Source organism: Lepidothrix coronata, unplaced genomic scaffold, assembly GCF_001604755.1.
Source record: "Lepidothrix coronata isolate B3197 unplaced genomic scaffold, Lepidothrix_coronata-1.0 Scaffold8, whole genome shotgun sequence".
Classification (NCBI taxonomy): Eukaryota; Metazoa; Chordata; class Aves; order Passeriformes; family Pipridae; genus Lepidothrix; species Lepidothrix coronata.
The window spans coordinates 1,671,034-1,694,079 of NW_016690188.1; the positions used below are offsets into that span (position 1 = coordinate 1,671,034).

Genomic DNA, 23,046 nt, shown 5'->3' on the forward strand with positions numbered 1-23,046 from the left:
TTACCTATTCCATCTCTTTGTAACAGCTACCAGCAGATGCCACAAACATGAAAAATGTAAAGCACTGTAGCTTACACTGTGAGAAGAGGCTTGACTGTAATTAGGAGCAAACCAAGAGATTGAGGCATTTCCTTTTCCAAAAGGGAATGCAGCTCTACTGTCTTAGAAAGTGAGCTGTACAAAGTTGCTGCTTTCTGAGCTGTGACACAGAAAAGGAGGCCTTCTCTACTTAGCTCACAAATAAGAGATCTCTTTGGGTTGAATGAAGCATTGTGATTGGTATCTGACAACTGCTGGTTGCAGGACCCACTACAGAATGCTGGGCTTCAACATCCAAGCAAATTTCTACAGGGAAATTCCACTGTTTATTGTATCAACAGAAGTACTTTCTGGGCACTGCACCAGGTGGCATCACAGGATTCAGCCTTATCAGTTTACACACATTTCAGTTGCACTAAATTTACTGTCCCCAACTGACTTGCTCATTTTTGTGTCCAAAACCAGTTTCTGTATACATTTCTTCTTCCCTCGAGTTGTTTTATGTTCTCCCCAGTGGCACATGGGGAGAAAGATTAAGTCATCAGTAAGTCTTATGTCACATTGCTTTAAAGAAGCATAGGAAAGATAAGCAGCATAGTTACATACACTTTCAGAGTCTTAGAAGCCTTAATAGCCTCACGTTTGTGACAAGCACAATAAGTGACACAAGAGTTACCTGAAAAGGTCAGGGTCTGGGGCCCAGACTAGAAACAGAATTGAGTTGTTTTTATTAGGCAAAGCTAGAGATGCCTCACAGCAAGGGTAGGTCTTTCCTGAGCAAGAAGTCTACTTGTTTTCATTTTGGTATATCTGATGTAGAACATTAAATACGGAGAGGAACAGCCACTAGCTATTTGAACAAGATAGAGAGGACAATTCTTGTTCCCAGACAAGGAGAACTAGCATAGGAAAGGTACCTGTACACCTTCCCCATATTGCAACCTTGTTAGCACTGCCTTGCCTTTTGAACTGATACAGCAGACTACTGCAGGCACAGGGAGGAACTCGCAGCAGAGACAGCATAGATTGATTGAAGACATAAGATAGAGAAAGTGTTCATCTTGCCTAATTCATTCTCTGAATCAGCAGCTTTAGCCCAAGAAAATATTTGACACCTTATTTTACCTGATAGGCTCAGCAGAAACAATGAACTTGGAGACTTTGGCATATATTCCCTTACTACAAGGAAAAGAAAATTGAGTAGAGGAGCAACATCTGGACTACACTACCTTATTTCTTCATGGCTTGAACTGTGGCTGACCAGTGACAGCATAGGGAACAAGTTAGCATTCTGCAGCAGTTGTGTTCCAGCTGCAGCCATACAGAACCAGGCAGCAGTAAACCTTGCTGACAATCTGGTTGCAGCAGATAAACAAGTAATTCACACAGGCTTTAGTTTGATTGTGCAGTTACAATTTATTGCAACCTATATCCTTAGGATTGACAGCAAAAGTTTTCCTAGGCTCAAATTCAAAAGTGAAAAATCTTTAACACTGCCATTTCATTTGAAAACGTGCAAAAACTGATCCAGTGCCTCCTATACTAGAGTATAAACTATGTTTGCTGTAGCCACATGTTCTTTGTAAACCAGTTGATGCCAAATTACTTATTTTCATTAGAAGCAACCTGTACCATGTGGTCCAGGGCTAGGAACAGGAAATTCACTTCTGTATTTGTTGAACAGATGTTATCTTCAATTCATATCGTGTTCAGTCTGATTGCAGATCAATCCACAACAGGTCACAATGGAGTTCATAGTTTGAGCAGGAAAACAAGATTTGCTTTTGACAATCAGAAGTGCATACAGCTGTCTTGTAAAGTCTGAGGCTCTTGCATGTTTTTGTACTTCAGTCTCAGTCCAAGGAAGATTAAAGTTCTGGCTTTGCCTAGACAGCCAGTTCTTAGTCCTGCAGATTGTGACACTGCCAGTTGTCAGTTATGCTATATGCATCTTCATCCAAAAGTCATTTTTCCAGAAAACCAGAAACAAATAAATTTGAGTTCTCCATGCTCCCCTCCACTTTATGCCCGTGTTCTCCATAGGTCACGTAGTGTCACAGATTTATTTGGATACTCCATGCAGTTTAAATTGGCCACTTATTCCTGTGCAGATGAATAGAGGGCCTCAATCTGCTCCTGGAAGACTTTAACAAGCTCTGGTCGCTTTGCCTTCATTGTTGGTGTCAAGAGTCCATTTTCTACAGTGAACATCTCTGTGTGAATGTACAGATCTTTAACCTATTAAAGGAAAATTATTTAGCACGACACTCACATAAATAGAAGACAACAGTTCTTTCCAGCTTCCTTGAGCTCAGTGCAAGAATTCCAGTCCCAGAGATCCAATAAATAAACTGGTTTTTGATGGAAGTCAAACTGCTTTTGGCTGACACAGCAAGAGGGTGAAACTACAGAACAGCCCCTGCAGCCTGTTGTGAACCTCCACTCCATCTCATGGCAATTGCTACTGTTGCCCTGTACAGCCACTGGTCTCTTGGTCAAGAGAGGAGCATTGGCCAAGAGACCTGCAGCCAGTCAACATTTCACTGACTGCTTCAGTCAGCTGTTGGGAGCAGTGGCCTTAGGTCCCATCCTGGCACAGTCAGTATCAGGAATTAGGACTTCCCAGCCATTGTATTAGCCATACAGGTGCTTGTGATAAGCAGGATTTGAAAGGACTCACTTGTTCAAAGGATTTAAGGCCAGCCTGTCTCCCCAGTTTGATCATATCTTCTAAAATAGCTTTCTTCACTGCCTGGAAGAAAAAGAGCAGAAGCAGACTGGATAAAGCGGCCATTTTCTAATTGCAACTCAAGACCATAACCATTGCCCAGTCAGGGAGAACTGGCAAGAATACATATTCCAACATTCATCCCATATTAAGGCCTCTGCAAGATCATGTCTGTCTTCTCATTGTAAAAGAAGCAGCAATAGCCCTTGAAACATAAAGAGATACCTATACTCAGTTCCAGTTTTCACTGTAAGGCTGCTCGTATGACTCACCCAGCATTAAAGCAGTTTAATTTACAAAAAAAGGTGGATAGAACAAAGTCAGAGCAACATAAGATTGGATTTCAGAATTAAATTCTGTCTCTAACCTACTAAAAACAAAGCCACTCACAGGATTTTTGCAGAGGTCTTCGTAGGAACCTTTTACTCCCAGTTTTGCTGCAAATTCTGGAAGCGTCTCTGGATCAGGAACCACTATACCTATTAGAAAAGACTGAAAACAAGTGGAAGTCATGCTGAGAGCAAGATAAGGCATATTAAATGTCTTTGTGAACTTGATTGTGAACAGTTTCTATAACAAGTCACATTTACATCCCCATCCATTTTCAGAGTTTCAAAGGTAGCTCCAAGGACTTTCAAGTCACTGAGAGATGAGACAGCAATACTTGAAGTACTAGTGCTGTTTGTCACATGTGCTGAATGCTCCAGCAATTACTTTTGGCTAGTTTATAAATTTAAGACTGGCCTCTGCTACCATTGGTGGCACCTCTGTGGCAAAGGAATGGAGAAACACTTCTGCTATGGAGAAGGGCTGTGAGAGTTGGGGTTGTTCAGCCTGGAGAAGAGAAGGCTCCATGAAGACCTTATTGCAGCCTCTCAGTACTAAAAGGGGGCTTGTAAGAAAGATGGCAACAAATTTTTAGTAGGGCCTGTTGCAATAGGACAAGAGATAATGATTTTAAAATGTAAGACAGTAAAACTAGACTAGATGTAAGGAATTTTTTACAATTAAGGTCATGAAACAATGGCACAGGTTGCCCAGGGAGATGACAAATGCCCCATCCCTGGAAACATTCAAGGTCAGGCTGGCTGGGGTTCTGAGCAATGTGATCTAGTTGAATATGTCCCTGCTCATTGCAGAGGGGATTATTCTATGATTCTAAACTGTACAGAACTGACCTAACGTGCTAATCTCATACAAGTATGTAATTAGCCTTTACATAGCGTGCAACTTGATGCCAATTGTCAGTTGGGAAGTCTATAGGTCTGAAAGCATATTCCTATAAACATGGTACTCTTGGGAACAGATCTTGTTTAAGAACTCTTGTACATGCATAATTTGTGCCCTGATCATCCAGAACACATTGTGGGAGGAATTTTGCAGGATGCTCACACATAACATTGCTTACCCTCAGGCTTTCCCCATGTACAAAGACCTGGGCTACAGGACCACTTCCAATATAGACATTTTCTATCTTCTCTGGAGCAATGTATTCTCCTTGTGCAAGTTTAAATATATTCTTCTTCCTGTCAATGATCTTCAGCGTTCCATTCTAGAAGTTAAAAGCGGAGGTCATTAGTTGCAAGTCTCTGTCTTGCTTATATAACAAGATAAACAGGCTTTGCTTTGTTTTATGAAAGGCACATGCTAGTCTACTACTGGTCTTTGCGTTCTATTGAGAGAATGGGCACTTTGTCTAATTTCTCCAGTTAGCTCAGGACATGATTAGACAGCTCCTTTTTTATCCTTTGACAGAAACCAAGACACCTCATTACGTCACTTCTACAGTGAAGAATAGTTTTAACTATGGGCCTAACAGGTGTTATTTGAGATCTTGTAACTTAATTGGTCTTTGGAACTTTGCCTGGAGTTACTTGATGAATGCTTAACTACTGTATAAAGGCTTTTATCCTAGAATGCCATGTTTTGAGATTACTGTAAACTAACAGGGATTCACATCCAAGGGATGGTTTGTATTAAACAATTACTCACTGGCAACCACTTCCCTATGTCTCCAGTGTGGAGCCAGCCATCTTTGTCAAGTGCTTCTGCTGTCTTCTCAGGGTCTTTCAGATAACCCTTGAACACATTTGGTCCTTTAATGCAGACCTGTAGTAAGTAAGCACAGAACATTGTTAGTCACCAAGTCTTATGTTTCAGTATTTCCTGACATGCACAGGAGATGGTGCCTACCTCGCCTTCATTGTTAGAAGAGAAGTAGCTCATTTCTTCCACATCATCTAGTTTTACAATATTACAAGCCAGAGGGGTTCCAACATGGCCTAAGAGGAGGGGAAAAAAAAAAAAAGACTGCAGCAATACTAGATACTTAATGGCTTTGTTCACTGCTTTAGCAAGAACCAGTATTGTTTAAAGGAGTCTGACATCAAATGTTCACAAAAGTTATTTAAATGTCGTTTTCAGACAGTTAATGCAGGACAAGTAACAGCTAAGTCTCAATGCTTAGAGCATTATTGGTGTAATCAACCAGACCAACCCCAAACCACATTTGCCACCATAGGAATCCCTCATAGACCCTGGTATTCATTTCCATTTAATTCTCATTATGCTCTGCAGTTATGTGGGCCCAAAGATGATGACTTGAGCTTGAATTTAGAATATATTAAAGATAGCCTTGCCAAGATAAAAGCTAAATCTTCACAGTCAGGTAGTCCTTCAGGAAAAAAGTCAAGTATCATGTCTAATATTTTAGATATAATTATTTGAGTAAAACATGCAATTTTGGAGATAAAGCTAGTTCCTTAAAGCCATTTGTGAAGTCCCTGTTCAGTTTGCTCAGCTCTGTATATTCCTTTCCTGTATGCTGGGACATGGTCTAATCTGACCTATGTTACTTTACACAAGGGATCCTCATCTACTTGAGTCGAGAATTTTGGTACCTATTAAGCACACAGGTGATTGTTGCTGCCAAGAGTCACTTTGAAGTTATGTACTCATGATTTAATTTTAATTAAACTAAAACCAGTAATGCATCTAGGCTTCAGCACCCCTTTCTGTTGACAGCTCTGGGAGACTGTCCAAGTCCTAGCTGCCTTACCTGTTGTCCAGTCTCCAGGCATTGAAAAAGTGCATCCAGCTGAGCATTCAGTCTGGCCATAAGCTTCAAAGATCTGTGTGAGAAAGGATGAATACTCCTTGAACATCAAGTCCTTGGTGTGAAAGAGCTCTATTTCAACTATGCCCATGCTCAAATCTTCTTCTTAGGAAGGAAGCCAATACAACCTTAGCCTTTAAAGTATCTTGATCTAACTGGTGTAACCAGGTGTTTAACTTCACCTATCCAAACGTTTCTTTGGTCACCTCATTTTCTGTTCTCTGTTCTCAAATGTGTTACACTGGGAGCTCATCGACTGTCAGAATAAGCCTCAAAGCTCAGAGGTAGCTACCTGACTTTGAGGGCTGCATGTTCCTACTTCTGCTGCTCTATTTCTCTTCCCAGAGCCCACAGCATAGTGTTTTGGTAGTGTAGTTTGAAGTCAGCTCTGCAGAATTTTTTTCCTGTTACACTAAACTTCAGTGAAGCAGCCTGTCAATCAATACCCAAGACTGACAGCAACCTCCCCAGGAACAAGTTGGGCTGGAGCACAGCTGTATCTCTGGGCACTTATTTGGGCATAATCAAACAAGTCTTACTTTAAGAGAAAACTCAGCTTACCTGACAGCCTAATGCTACTCTCAGAAATGCCAGGACAGAGGGAGATATGGGGGCTGCGCCTGTTACCATTATACGCACTCTTCCTCCCATGGTCTCCTACAAGGGAAATACAAGCCGTCAGATCCTCCAGCATTACACTGCTCAGGTTATTTACGCTTGGAATAATTTACCTGAACTTTTTTGAAGACTAGCTTATCCCAAATGCTGTCATTTCGAATGATGCCCTGTTTTAATTCAGCCATCTTCATAGTCGCAGCCACGTTTAGCAGGCAACGTTTCAGTGGGCTGTTTGCACCACTCTGGATCTGCAGGGAAAAGTATCAGTGATTCTTGGGTTTAACTCACATCTGTACCTCCCATTCTTGCTTTGTTAAGAGGCACCACATCTTACTTCACTGTTCTAAGGTCTATCTTCACTGCTGCCATGTCTAAGAGATGAACTCAGAGACAATACTTATTCATGTTACTGCTGACACACTGCAGCCACAGCTTTGAGTAACAGGGATCCTTCTAGCTTTGCACTTGCTTCGTTTGCATTCCAAAAGTAAACAGACTTTTTGTCTCTGAACAGCAACAAACTTAGCCCAGTTATGACTGGATACACTGTTCTTATATTCTAGGTCCCAGGACTCTTTCTATGTCCTCAGAGAAGATTTTAGAGAATTCTTCCTGCCAAGAAATAATTAACTAGTGGGGACATTATGACACAATCAATATGCTCACTAGGATATATGAACACGAAGATGATTTAGCTAAAATTGCTCACATACCTTGTCATATACTCTATTCAGCAGTCTTGGTACAACTGGAAACACCGTTGGCTTCAAGGTTTTCATGTCATCTGTTAGCAGCTTGATGTCTCCTTGGAAGAAGCCTACTTTTCCTCCACAGCTGTACATCACGGCCTAAAGATTGACCAGACTAAGCTCACTCAAGGGTAATTCCTAGCTTCATTAGCCATAATTATTTGTCTATGATAAGCAGCAAGATTTTCAGTGCCCACTTGTAGGAAAGTTATTCTGGGAATAGGTTTTGAGGACATACAGATTGCTATCGTATCTTTAACTATAATTTGATTCATAGAAACTCAGATGTATATATCTGTACATACCTGTACAACTCTCTCAAACATGTGAGCCAAGGGAAGATAGGAAATGGCGATATCTGAACTTGTACACTCAATTGTGCCCTAGAGGGGAAAGAAACAGAAGTAGGTTAGCATTCCCTATGCCTACCTGAGTTACTCTTAAGTAGAAAGTGGATAAAGTTTGGATCAATTTGACTACTTTGAAATACACTTCAAATGACTGAAGCAACTCATGCTCATCCATCACGTGTTCAAGATTTGCAGCTCTCACACTAGATCAAAATTAGTTTTATCTTTTGGCAAGACTTGTAATAGTGTTGTTTAGTACTCTTGGCATTTAGGACTGACTCACTCTAGAATAACTCCTACACAGAAGTTCTTGTTCAAGGTTAAACTAAGGTTCTTTCAATACTATTGTCCCATTGAAATATGGGCACTTAGGAAAGCATCAGTTTAAGGGAGCGAATAATTTACAGAAAGTGCCCACATTAAAGCTGTTTGTGTGACTGAGGGACATACCCTGATGATCACCATTAGAAGTAGCTTACCTCTGTGCATCTAAGGAAGGAAGCAGCATTTGAAACAACATTTCGGTGTGTCAGCATGGCTCCTTTAGGGTCACCTTTGGAGACATCAAGCAAAGTCAGCTGTAGCTCTAACTGCTTCTGCTGTCAGTTTTCCATTTTTTGTTTGGCTCAGTCTGAACTATTTTGGTACTAGGCTCAGTCACAGCATGCATTGTCTTAAGAGTTCACAAATATGCCTCATCTTGAACACTTTCAGCTACAGATGTTACATAAAGGAAATGGCTACTGAAACAGCAGAGTAATTGGGAGTAGCATAGATAATGCTGAAACAAGATTTATTTTTTTTTTTTAGCTTCCATGGATCAAAATACACACACAGGTAAACAACCGATCTCTTGAACATTAGGACTGTATTTTTCATAGGGGAAGACAACATGAATTTGGCTATTCTTGCCCCCAGTTCTAAGAAGCTTTGTCTTAGTTTACTTGTAGTGACAGGGTCCCAAGTAAAACTGCAGTAGTGGTTTGACACTGCTCTAATGTATTGTTTTATATTCTTAGGATTTCCTATTTTTGTGCTGGGAAGCTGCAGGGGTAGGCTGGTCCAGTGGGGAAGCATCACCATATATTCTCTTACCTGTGGTTCCACTTGTAAAACACACAACAGCAAGATCATCAGGCTTAGGAGGCTGAAGAGAAAAAGCCACATAAGGTCAGTGTTAGGATTATAGTGCTTATCAGTATTTACATAAAATTCCTAAACTGTGATTAACCAGGAATTCTGGTTCATAAAAGAAAAAAATCCTGCCAGTCTCCTCTACTAACATGGCAGGAGGTCCTTTCAGAGACTAGTTTTCAAAGTTTATAACTGTGCCATAGAGATACTTACAACTGGTTGTCTGATGTTGTTTTTTCCCAGCTCCTGTGTTAGAGAAAAAACACAACTTAGCAGATGTGCAACAACAATAGATGAATAGATAATTCTATTTCAAATACAACACTTGTTTTTACTTTGCCTCTTGATGCTCTGTCTCATTCAAAGAGAGATGTCTTCCTGAATTCAATACACACAGCTCTGAAAAACTGACTACTGCAGTTGTGGAAAGCACAAATTTGAGTGTGCAGAAAGTGATCAGAACTACTTAAAGAATTTGGAAGTCCTAAGTGTACATATTTAATTTTATTTGACACAGGCCATATGTCTTATATTTTACATGTATGCAAGATTAAGCCTAGTATTGGGATGTCTAAGCAGCCACTAATTTGAATTTACAGTTTCAATTAGGCTCAACTGCCAGCTTAGAACCCTGATAAATCCTGTTACGACTGTACCATGAATTAAGCTAAGCAAGTCTTCAGTTTCATGCATGCTGAGTGTCCACAACACATGAACACAACTTTAGTCAATGGTTTGAACTCTGCAAGGCCATTTGGCTAAATATATCAAGTTTCAAAATGACTGCTCATCAAGATCCAAGCTACAGGAGTGACAACCAGATAATGCTTACATTAAAGTGTCATTGTTGCCACAGAAGGTCAAGATGTCAATCTGGCAAGGTATTCCTTGGCAAGATGAAGCAGAAACCTTTAGTTACCTACCTCAACCTCCTGCAGTGACAGAATTTCAAGTCCCACTTTATCTCCTCTGTCCTTGAGCTCTTTATCAAAGAGATCCATGAGAACAATCATCTTCAGACATGGGGTCTTTTTTTGCTCACAGTTCTCAAGCAAGACCTGTGCCTTCTGCGGCGTGTCACAGATCACTACACTTATGTCAGCTACAGAAAAGAAATTACGTTTCAGAAGTCCGTTTAGAAGACATTAGACCAGTGACAGCTCAGAAGCATATATGTTTAGAACACAGTATTGGTTTGTTCTAAAGCCATTTGCATTCATTCCTATGGATTGAGTGGTTGGCTTACAGTGCTAAGAAGGTTCCTCCTACCATCATCAACTGATTGTATTGGTAGACTCTTAAGTTTGCTCAAAGTGAGGGCAAATGCTGAGGGACTGAAGAGAAATATCTTCACTCTCAGTCAACACAGGCATTTAAATTTTTTGTATTACCAGAAGAGTTCAGAATTGTCCTCACTGATTGTTTAGCTTTAGCCATCTTCCTTAAATCCAAAGAAATTTAGGCCTGGTTGAAAGAGGCTGCTAAATTCTGGAGTTAATACCTCAGCTTCCCCACGTGTGCAAGTGAGTTTTACACAATTACAAAAGCATTTCCTTTAAATTGGCAGAGGAATTGGATTTGCCTGAACATGCTGGTTCCCCATTAGACTACTAAGTCACAGCTGTGTAGTCCCAAGGCAGGACCTGTTTGCAAGGTTCACCAGCATAACTGTTGAAGGGATTTTGTTTGGCAAGTCCTGTTTATGGGGTGGATCCCAGATTACTGGGATCCCAGATTACTGTGACAGTAGTGCATAATATTTCCCCTGTGTCTCCCAAAAGACTGGGGGAAGAAAGTCTGAAGATTTATTTAAGCTTCCTTACCAGTTTCTTCCATGATGGCATGTTAGTTGTTGCTTCTGTAGAACAACAGGCACTAACCAGATAGATTAAACAGATTTAGGCATATCTTTACCCTTCCCTCCTCCACTCTTTTCATCCTATAACTTTAAATCAGAGACACACATCTAGTCTTAATTTGCATCCAAGTCTGTCTGCATTGTCTGATTGTTTGGCAGTGTGGGATTTCAAGATTTCAAAACCTCAAATAGCAAACAGTTGAGCACTCTGATTGCAGAATGGTCCACAGAATCTAGCAGGTCCTTCCGTGGACTTGCAATCAAGACACTAGGAAACATAAGAATCCCACTGGACTCTTCTAGGCATTAAACCATGTGCCCTGCAAAGCAGTTTCATTTAAGAAAATAAGTGTCTATAAAAGTATAAGAACAGTAAGGCTAAAACTACTCTGATTTTCACATCAAATTCCCTTGAACTTAGCCCTCTCAAAACAAAGTTTCTTAGAAAAGTCATTATGAAAGAGTGGAAGTCAATATTTACCTCTGTTAACAATATATACAATAGCCTCTGGCCCCAGGGTGTCATAGAGTGGAACAGCAACCATTGAGTAGGTGTAGCAGGCATACTCTGAAATGGTCCACTGAAGAGAGAAAACAGCACAGCTAAGGAAAACTAGCAACTCTCAAGACAGGATTGCCAACAGATTTCATACATCTTGACTGCATCCCCCATGCACTCAGTAGTGGGGGGAGTTATGTGAGGAGCACATCCATGAGAATCAGAGTAGTGAGAGTTCAAGATCATTGTATTACATGCTTGGAGTGGTATGTGCTCAGTTAGTAAAAAGGGAACCAGGAAGGAAAAAGAGTTGTGATTGTTCCTCATGTGGCCTCAAGCTATTTAAATACCACCCTCTCACCCCAAGGTGTCAGAATGTTGTGGGAAAGAATATACTATTTGTTGCTTACCTCTGGCCTATTCTGAGCAAAAATGCCAATAAATTGGTTTGTTGATGGTTGGCATCCTTTTTGCAGAAGCCCCGATCCCAAGTATTGAGTTCTGTCTAAAACCTGTAAGATAGTTTTTCCCCACTTTAGTGTTACAAGACAGTGTCTCAAATTAAGTCATCTGTCATTTACTATACTCACCTGTTTGTATGTCAGCCACTGATAAGGTTGCTTGGGTTTTCTGTAGCCTAGACAGTTACCATTTCCTAATGGAAGAGTTCAGAAAAGTAATTTCAAAGCTCAGTACTGAAGGTGCATAACACTTCAATACAATACTTTAAGTGGGAAATATTTTCCATCAGTCATCCAGCTAACTGCACAGAACATAGAAGGACAATGTCCATAGTTAAACACTCTGCCCAAACCAAGATTGTAAGACTGCTGGCTTTATCCTTACAAGCAATACTTCCAAGATCTGGTGATATTTTCCCATTTCAGAACCCACATGAGATTGAAGTAGCTTGCAAGCTATCACATATTTCCATGCATAGTGACGTGTGCACAAATTTGTATCTGTTGTAAACAGGCAGTAATTTTAAAGTAAAACCCACATGGTAAGATAAAGCAGAGGTGTTCCCCCCCCCAATTCCTCTGATGTTTATTATCTGCTGACTCTTGACTGCACTCTACCACCTTAAGCTTCTGATGTTTATTCCCACCCAATCTGCCAACTAAGACTACAGCTAAACTGGGGCAAGGAGAGACATGGTCGCTTGTCTCTCCACCCACAGAAGGCTGGAAAAGCTTTTGCTAGTCTGAATTTTACCACAGCCAAGACACAAGGAAAAAACTTATTTACTTGTGATAGACAAGTACTAACTAGGAGATACAAAGCTTACCAGAAACATACAGTCCTCTCTGTAAAGCTTCATACAAGGTTTTACCATCTTCAAAGTAATGAGAAAGCAGGTTATTATCTGTCAAGAGTGCACTTCTTCTGGCTCCTCCCTAGGAACAGACCATGGTCATGAAAAAGTGCAGAACAAATGAAATGTCATTCATTCCTCAGCCATTGTCTGAACAATGCCCTTTAAACCATTTCAATAGCATTGCATTGTTAGGGAAGTCTTTTTCCTTCCTGATTTTGATCTACTCAGTCATATGCAGAGGAATTTTCTAGATGGCCTACATTAACATTTGATTACAGGTTATTATTGACTAGGACTGAGTGCTACCACTTGTCTAGTTACAAGAAGTATAGCACCAGCTTCTAAGCTGATGCAGTGCATTTAAAATACAGGAATAAGTCAGTGACAGCCAAGGCCATCTGGTAAAAAGCCTATCTAAACCTATTGGCAGGAGCTGCTGTTTCTCACTCTTAGCATCTTAAAGCTTCCCTTCTTCCCACCATACTGCTCAGCTGTACACCTGGGAGAGAAGGCTGTGTATGTCAGACAGGAGAGTTTCCACTGGCACCCACAGGCAGAATGGATCAGTATTCAGATTAAGCTCCAAATTAGACCATGCCTACAAGCAAAGAAAGTATTACCTCAATTCCTACTGACTGCTTGTTCAAGTCAACAGGAGGCAAAACAGGTTTTGGCCTGCTTACTACCCACAAGAAGATGACAGATCCAAATACAATAAGACTAATCAATGCTGGTGTTGGGAGCGGTGAGAATAATACTTGAAGTATCCAGATCATTGTGCTGGATCAATGGAGCCAGAGTTGAACCTGAAATAAACAGGAGGTTTAGTAGACTTGAGTTAGAAGCTCTAACTACTCATGAGCCATGGTTACTTAAGTAGCTTGTTAAGCAATACTGCAAATCATTTCAGCAGTTTGCCCCTGAAGAGTCCTGGTACAATTATGAAGCATGCTTATGCAACGTTTTAAGCCTCTTAAGAGATCTCAAGTCACCTGTCCCCATAAATCTTAATCTATGCTGCATCCACCTCCACAAAAAAACTGAAGTCCGATGAAGTCACATGAGGAACAGATTACTTCTATTCAAGAGTAAAAAAATCTGCCTGGGGAAAACCAGTATATCATTTCCCAAATAAGTATAACCAAAAAAGGCCAACAGTTCAATGATGTGCACCGTGGAAGTAAGAAAACTCCCCAATATTATAATTCTCCAACAGAGAGGAGTTTTGCTGAAATAGTAACCGTATTGCTAAGTTACATGTTTGTCACACCTACATATATAAATCTGCAGGACAAGAAGTATCTTCATTGTCAGCTGCTCTTACTGGAAAGCAGGGTTCATTCTAGACAAGTATTTCAGATAGTGACAGCATGTTCAGCATGAGATACAACACATGTCAAAACTGTGAAAGTTTCTTTCCACTAGGAAATGGTGACCTGGAAGTCATTGTGTGCACTGGAAGTCTAGCTGGGAAATACAGAAACACTACTGCTGCTTGCATCCTTCAGAGTGTCTTCTTTCAAAGGCAGGGAAGCAAAACCTGAGAACATAAACTTCCTTATAAGAGACAAAGAAACATCTACCTGAGCTTTCTCCCTTAGAAAAAAAGTACTTTAATCTCCAAAATGTTCTGATATGTTTAAGATTGAATCACCAAGAGAAATTACTGCTTTTTGTCTGAATCAACTCAGATCTCACCAGCTTATCTTTGCTAGTGTCTAAACAGCTATGCAGGAGACAACACATCCCACTTTGCAAGATGAGTAACAATAAATACCCTTTCAAAGTCCTTCACACAGAATCAGAGGAACCTAGTTAGTAGATAATACGTCAGCTAGCAACTAACTAAATCCCCATACTAGAAGAATACCAGGCATCCTGAAGCAATGAGTTACCCTTTAACTATAATTCCAAGGAAGTTGAAGGTATTTTATGAACCATCAGTAAGTTCAGCCAGGGCCCAAAGTCAGAATCTGGGGCTTTGAGCCCAGACTGACCAGAGTTAGATTACCCATGTCTGTGTTAATCAGCAGTCCTAATGTGTTCTCTGGTGAGAAAAGACATGCTTTGCGCACTCAGCATCTGGATAAGAAATGGTACCTCAGAGGCTTGTCATCAAGTCCAAGCTGCCAAATGCATATTACCTACATATCTGAGAAGTACCAACTCCCTAGTCCTCTTTTCTACTCTAAACCTTGGTTATCATGTGCCCTTCAAAACTCCTGGCCTTGGCTTCATGTACTGAGAGCCCAAAAAGATTGTGCTACAGCAAGAAAGGTAGAAATTGCCCTTGGGACTCTCTACTGATGGACAGTTCCTGTCATTGAGCAAATTAAACCTATGGGAGCACGAACCTATTCTTTCTGTAGCACAGCATATCACCCATCTCCACACCCTTCCTTTGGGCCTTATCAATTGAGCCTGGAGGAAAAAAGAAAACCCTAAAAGCAGGTCTGCTGATTAAATTTACATCCAGGGCAAAGCTACTTAGCAGTTTAGCTTTAGCACTGCTCAGTTTGGAAGACAGAATTTGGCAATCAGCTGCTCTTCATGAATCGTTCATCTGGCCTTGTAACCCATTACTGGAGCAGTTTGCAAGCAGCTTTCTGTAGGTGATTAAACTGTATCTGGCTTATGGTGTGAGTCAGCCACTTCCTCTTTTGGTAACATGAGCAGGTCACTTTTTTATAGCACAAGCACTGAGGCAGTTTGGTAGAGGCATCTCCATTCTTCAGCAGGAGGAGTTGGATATCCAAGCTTTATTCCTTTAACTCAGAGCCCACTACTAGATCCAAGTGACAAAGCAAATCACACTTGCACCATTTGTATGTTGGAAGCTTTCTAGAGCTTTTCTAGACCTTGACAGATCTATTCTCACATCTTTTTAGAGGGATACCAGAATACTCATGTTCAAACTCCTCTAAGTTTTGAGTAGCAGCAACCAGTTTGGGCCCTTTTCCAGTCTTTTCCCATCTCCAGATTGTCAAAAGGAATTTGCATTCTGTACCTTTCACATGACTCTTCCCTGGACATGAAATTTTTCAATCAGCAGTGAGAGAATAGAGGTATATACAGGTAACCAGAGATCACAGGTACAGCTGTACCGGTTTTAATGACCGAAGTGTGTTCATCTGCTCATTTTAATAGTAATTTTGAGACAATTTCCTAGAAGCCATGAAGGATTGGTTGACTTTAGAGTATCATGCTAGAGGTAAGAAACAAAACTGGGGATTATATCTGTAGCACCAAGTCCTCCACTATAATTTATTTATGCTGCTTAGCATTAACAGTGCCTAGTCAGACAGATCAGTGCAGTTGTTACAAATACCTGCTGTCTATTATATGGACTTATTTGGTAGAAACTTCACTGAAGACACTTGTCTGACCTTTTTGTGGTATGGATCACAGAACCCAGTAACCCCAAATGCTCCATGCAGCAGTAGATAAGTCATTGTAAATTTTTCCATTGGGGTATTCTCATGTTCTCATTGACTTACATGCAAGGCAGTTTGTACCAAGACATGTAGGAAGACTGAGCATCAAGGCCTGAAGGATAATGATGCTTGGAGCAAAGAACTCAAAGTTCAGAGAGAACACCTCAACAAGAGACTTATTAAATGCAGCAAAGTTTTTGCCTTCAGGTTCTGAATTGTTTACACAAGTCTCTTGCATAGGGAGAAAGAAAGACCAGACATGCCTACAGCTACTCAAAAATGATTTTCAGTTATAAGCTAAATGATTTTTTAATTTAAAGAAAGACCTGTTGACAAGTTTCTCTCTAAAGCTTGGGAAGTATTATGTGCTCATTTGCTTCCAGGATTTGGTTTTTGGTTGGTTTGGGTTTTTTTGGTTTTTTTTTTTTTTGACTGTCTTCATTAGCCCACTTATAGCACTGAATGAGACTATATATGCAGGAGTCAAAACCTAACATCCTTTAAAGATACAGATGTTAGTGTTATGTCAAAAAAGCACAGATACCTAGATCTGTGTTTTGTGCAATACACAAAAAATGCTTTTCATCTGAAAAACTATTTTCAATTCCCTTACTTTATTAATAGAATAGTGACAGTGTTTTGCTTTTACTTTCCAACCATGCTTCCACAAATGGGCTTTAGTCACTTCTATCAAGGCACATAGGGTGTTTTATTCAAGCTGTGGCAAGACAAGTCAGCAAATTTGTCTGAATTCCCAGAATTAGGGCAGTTGTTTCCTATACCTAGAGCTTCTACTGTAACTACTTGTCAAATCCAAGTTACTGCTAGTTTATCACCCCTGGTATCCTCCAAAAGCCACTTAATCCTACTGCCCTCAAAGCAGAAGACCCAGAGAGAGGACAGGAGTCTGAACTTGGCAGTTTCCTGTCCATGGTAGGAGAACAGCCTAGATCTGTCCTGTGAAACAGCTACAATCGGAGTTTAACCCACAAATCCAAGTGCCCTGTGCATAGATAATACCTGATCTATATGAATTTCGTGAAAACTCAACTTAGTGCAGCACAAAACAAAGCCAGAGCCTTTTTGACAGACAGCAGCTTCCACTGCAAGGGCAAGTCTGCGAACCAGTTGCTTTTAAACATGAAGGTGTCAGAAGTGGAGTGCTTGAAACCCCAGAGTTCTGAAAGGCTCAGCTCCCAGATACAAAATGCGCAGGATGTCTCGAACCACCTGTTAAGCCTCTTGTGCAATAGGATGCTGGACAGCTGAAAATCTACTTAGGTTGTCCACCCTGATCAATGGTCAGGGATAAGATGCATTAGGTTCCAGAGTACAAAGGCTTAGTTTTTATCAGAAAAGATTACAGTGATATCATTTACAGCCTTGAGTTCAGAAGTACACATTCTCGTTTCTGCTGTAGCTCCCCATCTAAAGCTAGAAGGAATTATAATCTCTGTGCTCTCCAAGTGAGGAGATTCTCTCCACTGGAAAGTGACTGAGCTTTGTACCTTCAAGCTCATAAATATGAAGAAAGAAATCAGTGTTGTCTCCATTGCAATTGTTCTTTACAGACAATAAAGCAACCTCTTATACTTGCACGATTTCAGAAGCAATAGTCATGCACTGCCTGGGACAATGTCTTCTAGAATTACATTTGTAATCTAGAATTCTTTGTATCAAGTTTGTCTAAACTTCTGAGGTGATCATGACAACATGTTTGTCAGCATTAGCAAGGTAACACTGACTCTTTCCAAGCAGGAAGAGCAGACTACAACCACCTACACTGGGGTCACTAATTCGTTAGTTGACCACCAGTATCTCACTCTTTCCAGTTGCTTACACAGGGCAGCTCTTGCCTGGTGTCATCTTGCAGATGTGAGCCACTGTGCCAGTTCTTACTCCTTGGAAGCAATATATCTCATCTTCCTCCAGCTGCAGCAAGAAGTCTTGTGTTATGGAGGGTTTAGGAAAATCTAACTTTTAGCATCCAGACAGAAGCTAAAGCACAAAAGCTCAGCAGTGACTGCTGAAAAGAGCCAAGCAAAAACCACAAGCAAAATGCTCAGTAACCTGCATTAAGCCCCAGATATGCTTCAGTTAGGCTTTGCTTTCAGAGTACCTCTTATGAGAGTCACAGCCAAACAGTTCAAGCACCCTTTGATCTTAGCTGAGAAGCTCTACTAAGAGGTGGGAAAGGATGAGGCCTCAGTAACTTACTTACAGGAAGTGCTCTGTGGTTTCTAAGCCTTACTTATGAAACCTATTGAACTTTGGCTTCCAGTAAACTTAAACAGAAAGGTCATTTTCTAATAAGGAATTTTAGTATGTTGGATATTACTGTCCCTCCATCAGGAGTGCAACAACATCATGACACCACTTACTACTAAAAGTTATTTTCTCAGATGAATTGAAAAGCCAAGTTTTCATATAGGTTTTTCTCAGGTTTTTTTTTTTTGAAAGCTACCTACTCAGAGAGATACCTACGTACTCAAAAACATGTTCAACTAGCCATTTGAACTTTCTAAAATTTAAAAAATAGGCAGTATAGCAAGTTCTGTTACTGTTCATCTCGTTAGATAATACAGGTTCACTTCTTGCAAAACTTGCATGATCAACACTAATAATAGGAAGTTATCTGTAGTGATAGAGCATGGTTTAAAGAGCTAAGTTTAAAGCTCAGTTTGAAAATTCACATAGAACTCCTACGAAAACTAGAATATTATCATTAGCCACCTTAGATGCCACACAGAGAAAAGGTAGCACTGAAAGTTTCTAGATGCTAATGTCTTCTATCACTTCATATTATTACAGCACTTACAATATGGAGAACAAAGAGCAAACATGTATCTGAACTTCACTCAGCCCAAGGTTCACATCTAACTGATAGCACATTACCAGAGATTTCCTGGTAGACTCTTAAGAACTCATTATCTTGAACCTGCAGCTAATTACTACGCTTGCACGTTGATTTTAGTAAAGACCATGTGAGTAATAACAAGCAAGCCCATGAGCAATAAAACAAATAAAGTATAACTTTGTTACTTACACAGAAAATATTGCAGATCAAAAACAGAGTTGAGAAGCAGCGATTAAAGGTACCTACCATTGTGAAAATAGGGTGGGACCCTTAGCAGCATAGTAGCAAACCAACATTCATTAGGTAACACTCCTATTAAACACTACAGCCAGTTCCCTCTCCTCAGTTTAAATAAATCAGCAAGCAGAAAAGCATGCTGGGAGGGGAGCTTTAAATAGCAGGAACTTGTGTGGGGAACTGGAGTGGTTAAAAAAGAAAGTAATAAAAAAAAAAAAACAACAAACAACTGAACATACACATGATAAATTTATTGAATTTTTTGGTTTGCTGATGAAAATAGCTTGAAGTTTACATGTTTGTGAAGATCTAAGTAAAAAGTAAACTAAAACATTTTGAAATTATATTTACCATTTATTATTCATAATGTGTTTGCTATTATTTTCTCTATGTATAAAGCTGTATTCTCAGCAATAGAAATTTTTTCTCTATAGCTGAATGTACATTAAGCTGAGCAGAGCTTTGTAGCCTGGAATATCAACAAAATGCTTTGAGTACAGTATTTCTCATACACTGCTGTAATGGACTTGCTAGTAGGTTGGATTTCTGCTGCTGGCTTTGGTTTATTTGGTTTTGGTATTGGCTTTTTTGTTGCTGTGGTTTTTTTTTCCTTCTTCTTTCCCCCCCTCCTCTAAAAAAGCTACCTCTCTCTTTCTGCTGTGTTATAGACTTACACAGGTGCACTTATTTGCACAAGGTAACAGTGAATCATGTTTCAAGCTTCAGTTTTGTTTCCTGGTATGACAGGGATTGTCTTTATAGTTTTACAGTTGCATTTCTTTGTTTAAAAGTTTATAGCTGTTGCAGTTTCCCTTTTTCTCTTTAATACTTGTCTAATAGAACTGGAATTTTGCAGTAGGTTTGGAGGGGTGGGAAGGCAGTAACTTCACCCATGTCCTTCAGTGCCTTAACCTATATTTTAGAATTGTTTTCCCACTTAGCAGTTTGCCCATCTGAAAGTTTTTCTGCACTGCATGATTTCAGAATAATCTGCTAGACCAACTATAAAGCTGGAATAGAATTAATATAGCATGTACTTGCATCCAAAATACAACCTGTCCTGGACCTTGGCTTGCTAAAACACATAGCCCTTACTAATTGCAATTATGTTTTATTGCTGCTGTAAACTCTGTACTGTTCAGGTAAAGCTAACTTACATGTAGTTGTGACATTATTTAGCAATGTAGATATTCTTTTGGGAAACTGAGGCTTAATTGATATTCTTTTGGGAAACTGAGGCTTAATTCACTGATTTTCCATTTTATATGAGGATGAAAGAGAAATAGCTTTATCGGCATGAAACTCCTCTGCCTTTGGCTTTGCCTACCCAGACCTGTTCCTGTGGCATTTAAGTGAAGTTGTGAGCTTCAGCTTTAACAGTCCCAGGCAGGGTGTGCTTGTGCTTAGAGAAAAGTAATGCCCCTTACAGACAAAGAAAGCAAGGCCAAGCACACCCAGCCCAGCCAGCCCCATTATCACCTTTTCTGTGTGCCCCTCTGAGGATCTTCCCCTTTCAGATACTTGGCCTCAGACTGTTAATTTTCCACAAGAAAGAGAAAAAAGAATGAATTTGCTATGATCAGCTGTTGGGTAGCAATGCTATGTATCTCAGGTGCATTGACTTTGGCTGCAGGTGTGAGAGAACATGCCCACAGCTCCTTCCTACCTGGCCTGCCAGGAGCCCAGCATGTGATGCTGAGGTCCACAAGCTGGACTGTATTGCCTGGACTCAGTGAGTCTCACAGCTCCAACATAAATTGGATCAAGGGATGCACACAGGAAAGCCTTGGAGAGGATAGCTTCTCCCTAATAATTGGTTCTGTTCAATGCTCATAAATTAGAATACAGCTGACGCTCTTTCCCTGAGATGCATAACAAATGACATGCAAATGCTGAGGCTCTTCATTTTTGGTAAATGATCAGAAGAAAGTCCAGATTTTTGAAAGGCACAGATATATTTGTTGTTAGTAATTTTCTGACAAAAAATAAAGCAGTTATCAATATCTCAATCTTTGCTTCTCTTTGTACCTATATATAAAATATACACCTGCATCCTTCGTACCCATTAGCAAACTAAGATGAGCACTACGTAGGGTATGTGTATACAGAATTCAGGTTGTTTCATTTCTGTTGTCACTGTCACAAAAGTTTTGCATAAAGGATGAATAAGATGAGCTTTTGTAATAAACTTTAAGGTCATGGCACAACATGAGCTTTTGCTATCCAAAGATGCCAAAACAGGCTTTCTACATATAACAAATAGCAGAAGATGTAAATAAATGAAGGGGAAGCGTTGTCTCTGGGTACGGTTTTCTCTGTTGTCACTTCAAAACTTGGATTTAAATTTTGTGAGTCTGCGGGAATTGTGAGCTCACTTTATTTGAATGATTTTTGAATTCCAGTTTGTTTTCTTAATGCTGTAAAAATAATCATTCTTTATGGCTCTGCTCTGCTTTTTGAGGGCAGTGTCTGGCTTTTGTAAAGCACAGTAACTGCACTGGGACATAGATGATCTTCTCAGAGCACAAGTGGGTTCCTTATGAAAGGTAGTATGGAAAGAATTATAGGCTTGGAAGAGCAGCATGCTTTTTGCAAGTTCTCTTACTTGCAGCTTGATTTCAGGTTAATCTTTGTCTCTGCTGCCCTCTCCTTTGTTACAGGTCTGTACACAAGCTGCAGCTCTGTACACAGGCAAGAGCTTGGAGAAAGCTCCATCTCTATAGCTACAAAAAGCAGTTGTACTAAGGCGATGGCAACAGTCTGGTGTGCAATACTCTAAGATCTGTGCATTTAAAACACTAGAAAAGGCATTATAGCCAGCTTCTAACCCCTAACCCCAGTTAGGGGTTAAGGTCTTATTGTAGTAAATATTGCCAATAAACTTGTGCATATAAATGATCTAGGATATAACAAGTTTTTACTGTCCGTGATGCTGTGAAAACAAATGATTCTTGTATTTTTTGAACTCTGTTTTAAACATTAGTCTGAATGGGACCCTGGCACTGATACTCTGTACACTGCATCTTTAAATAGGCATAACTAACAAACTGATAAGAAAATGGCTTCAGCCTGGACAGTAGGCAGGTTTCCAGTTCCAGCCAGTCTATAGCAAAGGGGAGTGTGCAGGTAGCTGTTTTCACTCAGGTTGTGATTTCTCTGTATGCCACCCCTGAGCCCAGACTTGCTGCTTTGAAAACATACAGCCAATCACACAGCTGTTGCCTTTAACAGAGCACAGGGTGATAAGAAAGGTGCATTGGATCCAGGTATTGAAGCAAATTAAGGCTATTATCCCACTTGGAGTACTTCTCTGCAGGAGCAGGAAGCTGAGTCCTTAAGAAACACGGGCTGTGATCAGGAGGGATTTGCTTACCTTCCTTGAGTGCTGGAGGAGGGTGAAGGGGCTGGTACAGTTTGCTTCCTTCGCTGCTTTACAACTCCAAGTGGGTGTTCAAGGGTTGGTCCTTCCCCAGCTCCCGTGGTGCTTCCCCAGCTCCTGGGGCAGGACTAAGCCCCGAATCATCAGTGTGTGGCTTTAATAAACAGGCGACACTGCACCCGGGTAACCTTTGAACCTGCCTTGCAACAGGTTCAAAGGTAAAAAAAAAAATTATTCCTGATCAAATATAAAGAGCAATTTTAGCTGGTTAGAAATGTTAAACATACAGCTCTTGCGCAACAGCGCTAGAGGAGAGCAGCACATTGTGAAAGCTCACCCCAGCCCTGCGAAAGCTGCGCACTTGGGATTTTAATAGGACTCTCATTTCCTCAGTGTGCGTGGGGCACTGCGTAAATCTTATTCCACTGAGAAAACGTGCCTCTTAGATTGCACTTTGAGCAAGCAAACATATTCTGATACTTTTCACCAAATACTTTGTGTAGGGGCCTCTCCTTAACATGTCCAAACGCTGAGGTTTGGGTTTCCTTTGCAGCTCAAGTGGTCTGTGAAGTAGCTCACTCCTTTATGGTAGGGGCTCTCAGCACAGTTGGGATGTGTGGGGGTTTGGTCATTTTACCATGATGCACCTTCTGTTTTGAAATTGTGCAAAAGGTATTGCACTTGCTGGACAGGCAAGTAGGCCAAGCCTGTTTTGTGAGAGATTTCTTGTG

At 40.4% G+C, this 23,046-nt stretch overlaps 1 protein-coding gene across 1 annotated transcript; it reads right to left on the reverse strand.

Moving 5' to 3' along the window:
• Positions 1 to 1,430: 1,430 nt before the first annotated feature.
• On the reverse strand, positions 1,431 to 22,465 carry ACSL5 (acyl-CoA synthetase long-chain family member 5). The gene is made up of 21 exons (XM_017839904.1): positions 22,310 to 22,465; positions 13,029 to 13,214; positions 12,379 to 12,487; positions 11,681 to 11,745; positions 11,501 to 11,602; positions 11,073 to 11,172; positions 9,657 to 9,835; positions 8,947 to 8,979; positions 8,695 to 8,746; positions 8,079 to 8,152; positions 7,555 to 7,632; positions 7,214 to 7,348; positions 6,614 to 6,748; positions 6,444 to 6,539; positions 5,826 to 5,898; positions 4,961 to 5,049; positions 4,760 to 4,876; positions 4,176 to 4,319; positions 3,158 to 3,259; positions 2,720 to 2,791; positions 1,431 to 2,277 (listed from the first exon to the last, which is right to left on the reverse strand). The coding sequence occupies exons 2-21, from the start codon at positions 13,182 to 13,184 to the stop codon at positions 2,137 to 2,139; spliced, it is 2,052 nt and encodes a 683-aa protein (XP_017695393.1). The 5' UTR covers positions 13,185 to 13,214; positions 22,310 to 22,465; the 3' UTR covers positions 1,431 to 2,136.
• Positions 22,466 to 23,046: the final 581 nt, after the last annotated feature.

Coding starts and splice junctions, on each gene's coding strand:
- ACSL5 (XM_017839904.1), bottom strand. CDS start 13,184: ATGATCTGGATACTTCAAGTATTATTCTCACCGCTCCCAACACCAGCA. Junction 8,747..8,946: donor ACAACATCAGACAACCAGTT/GTAAGTATCTCT, acceptor TTTTCTCTTCAG/CCTCCTAAGCCTGATGATCT. Junction 2,278..2,719: donor GCCTTAAATCCTTTGAACAA/GTGAGTCCTTTC, acceptor TTCCTTTAATAG/GTTAAAGATCTGTACATTCA.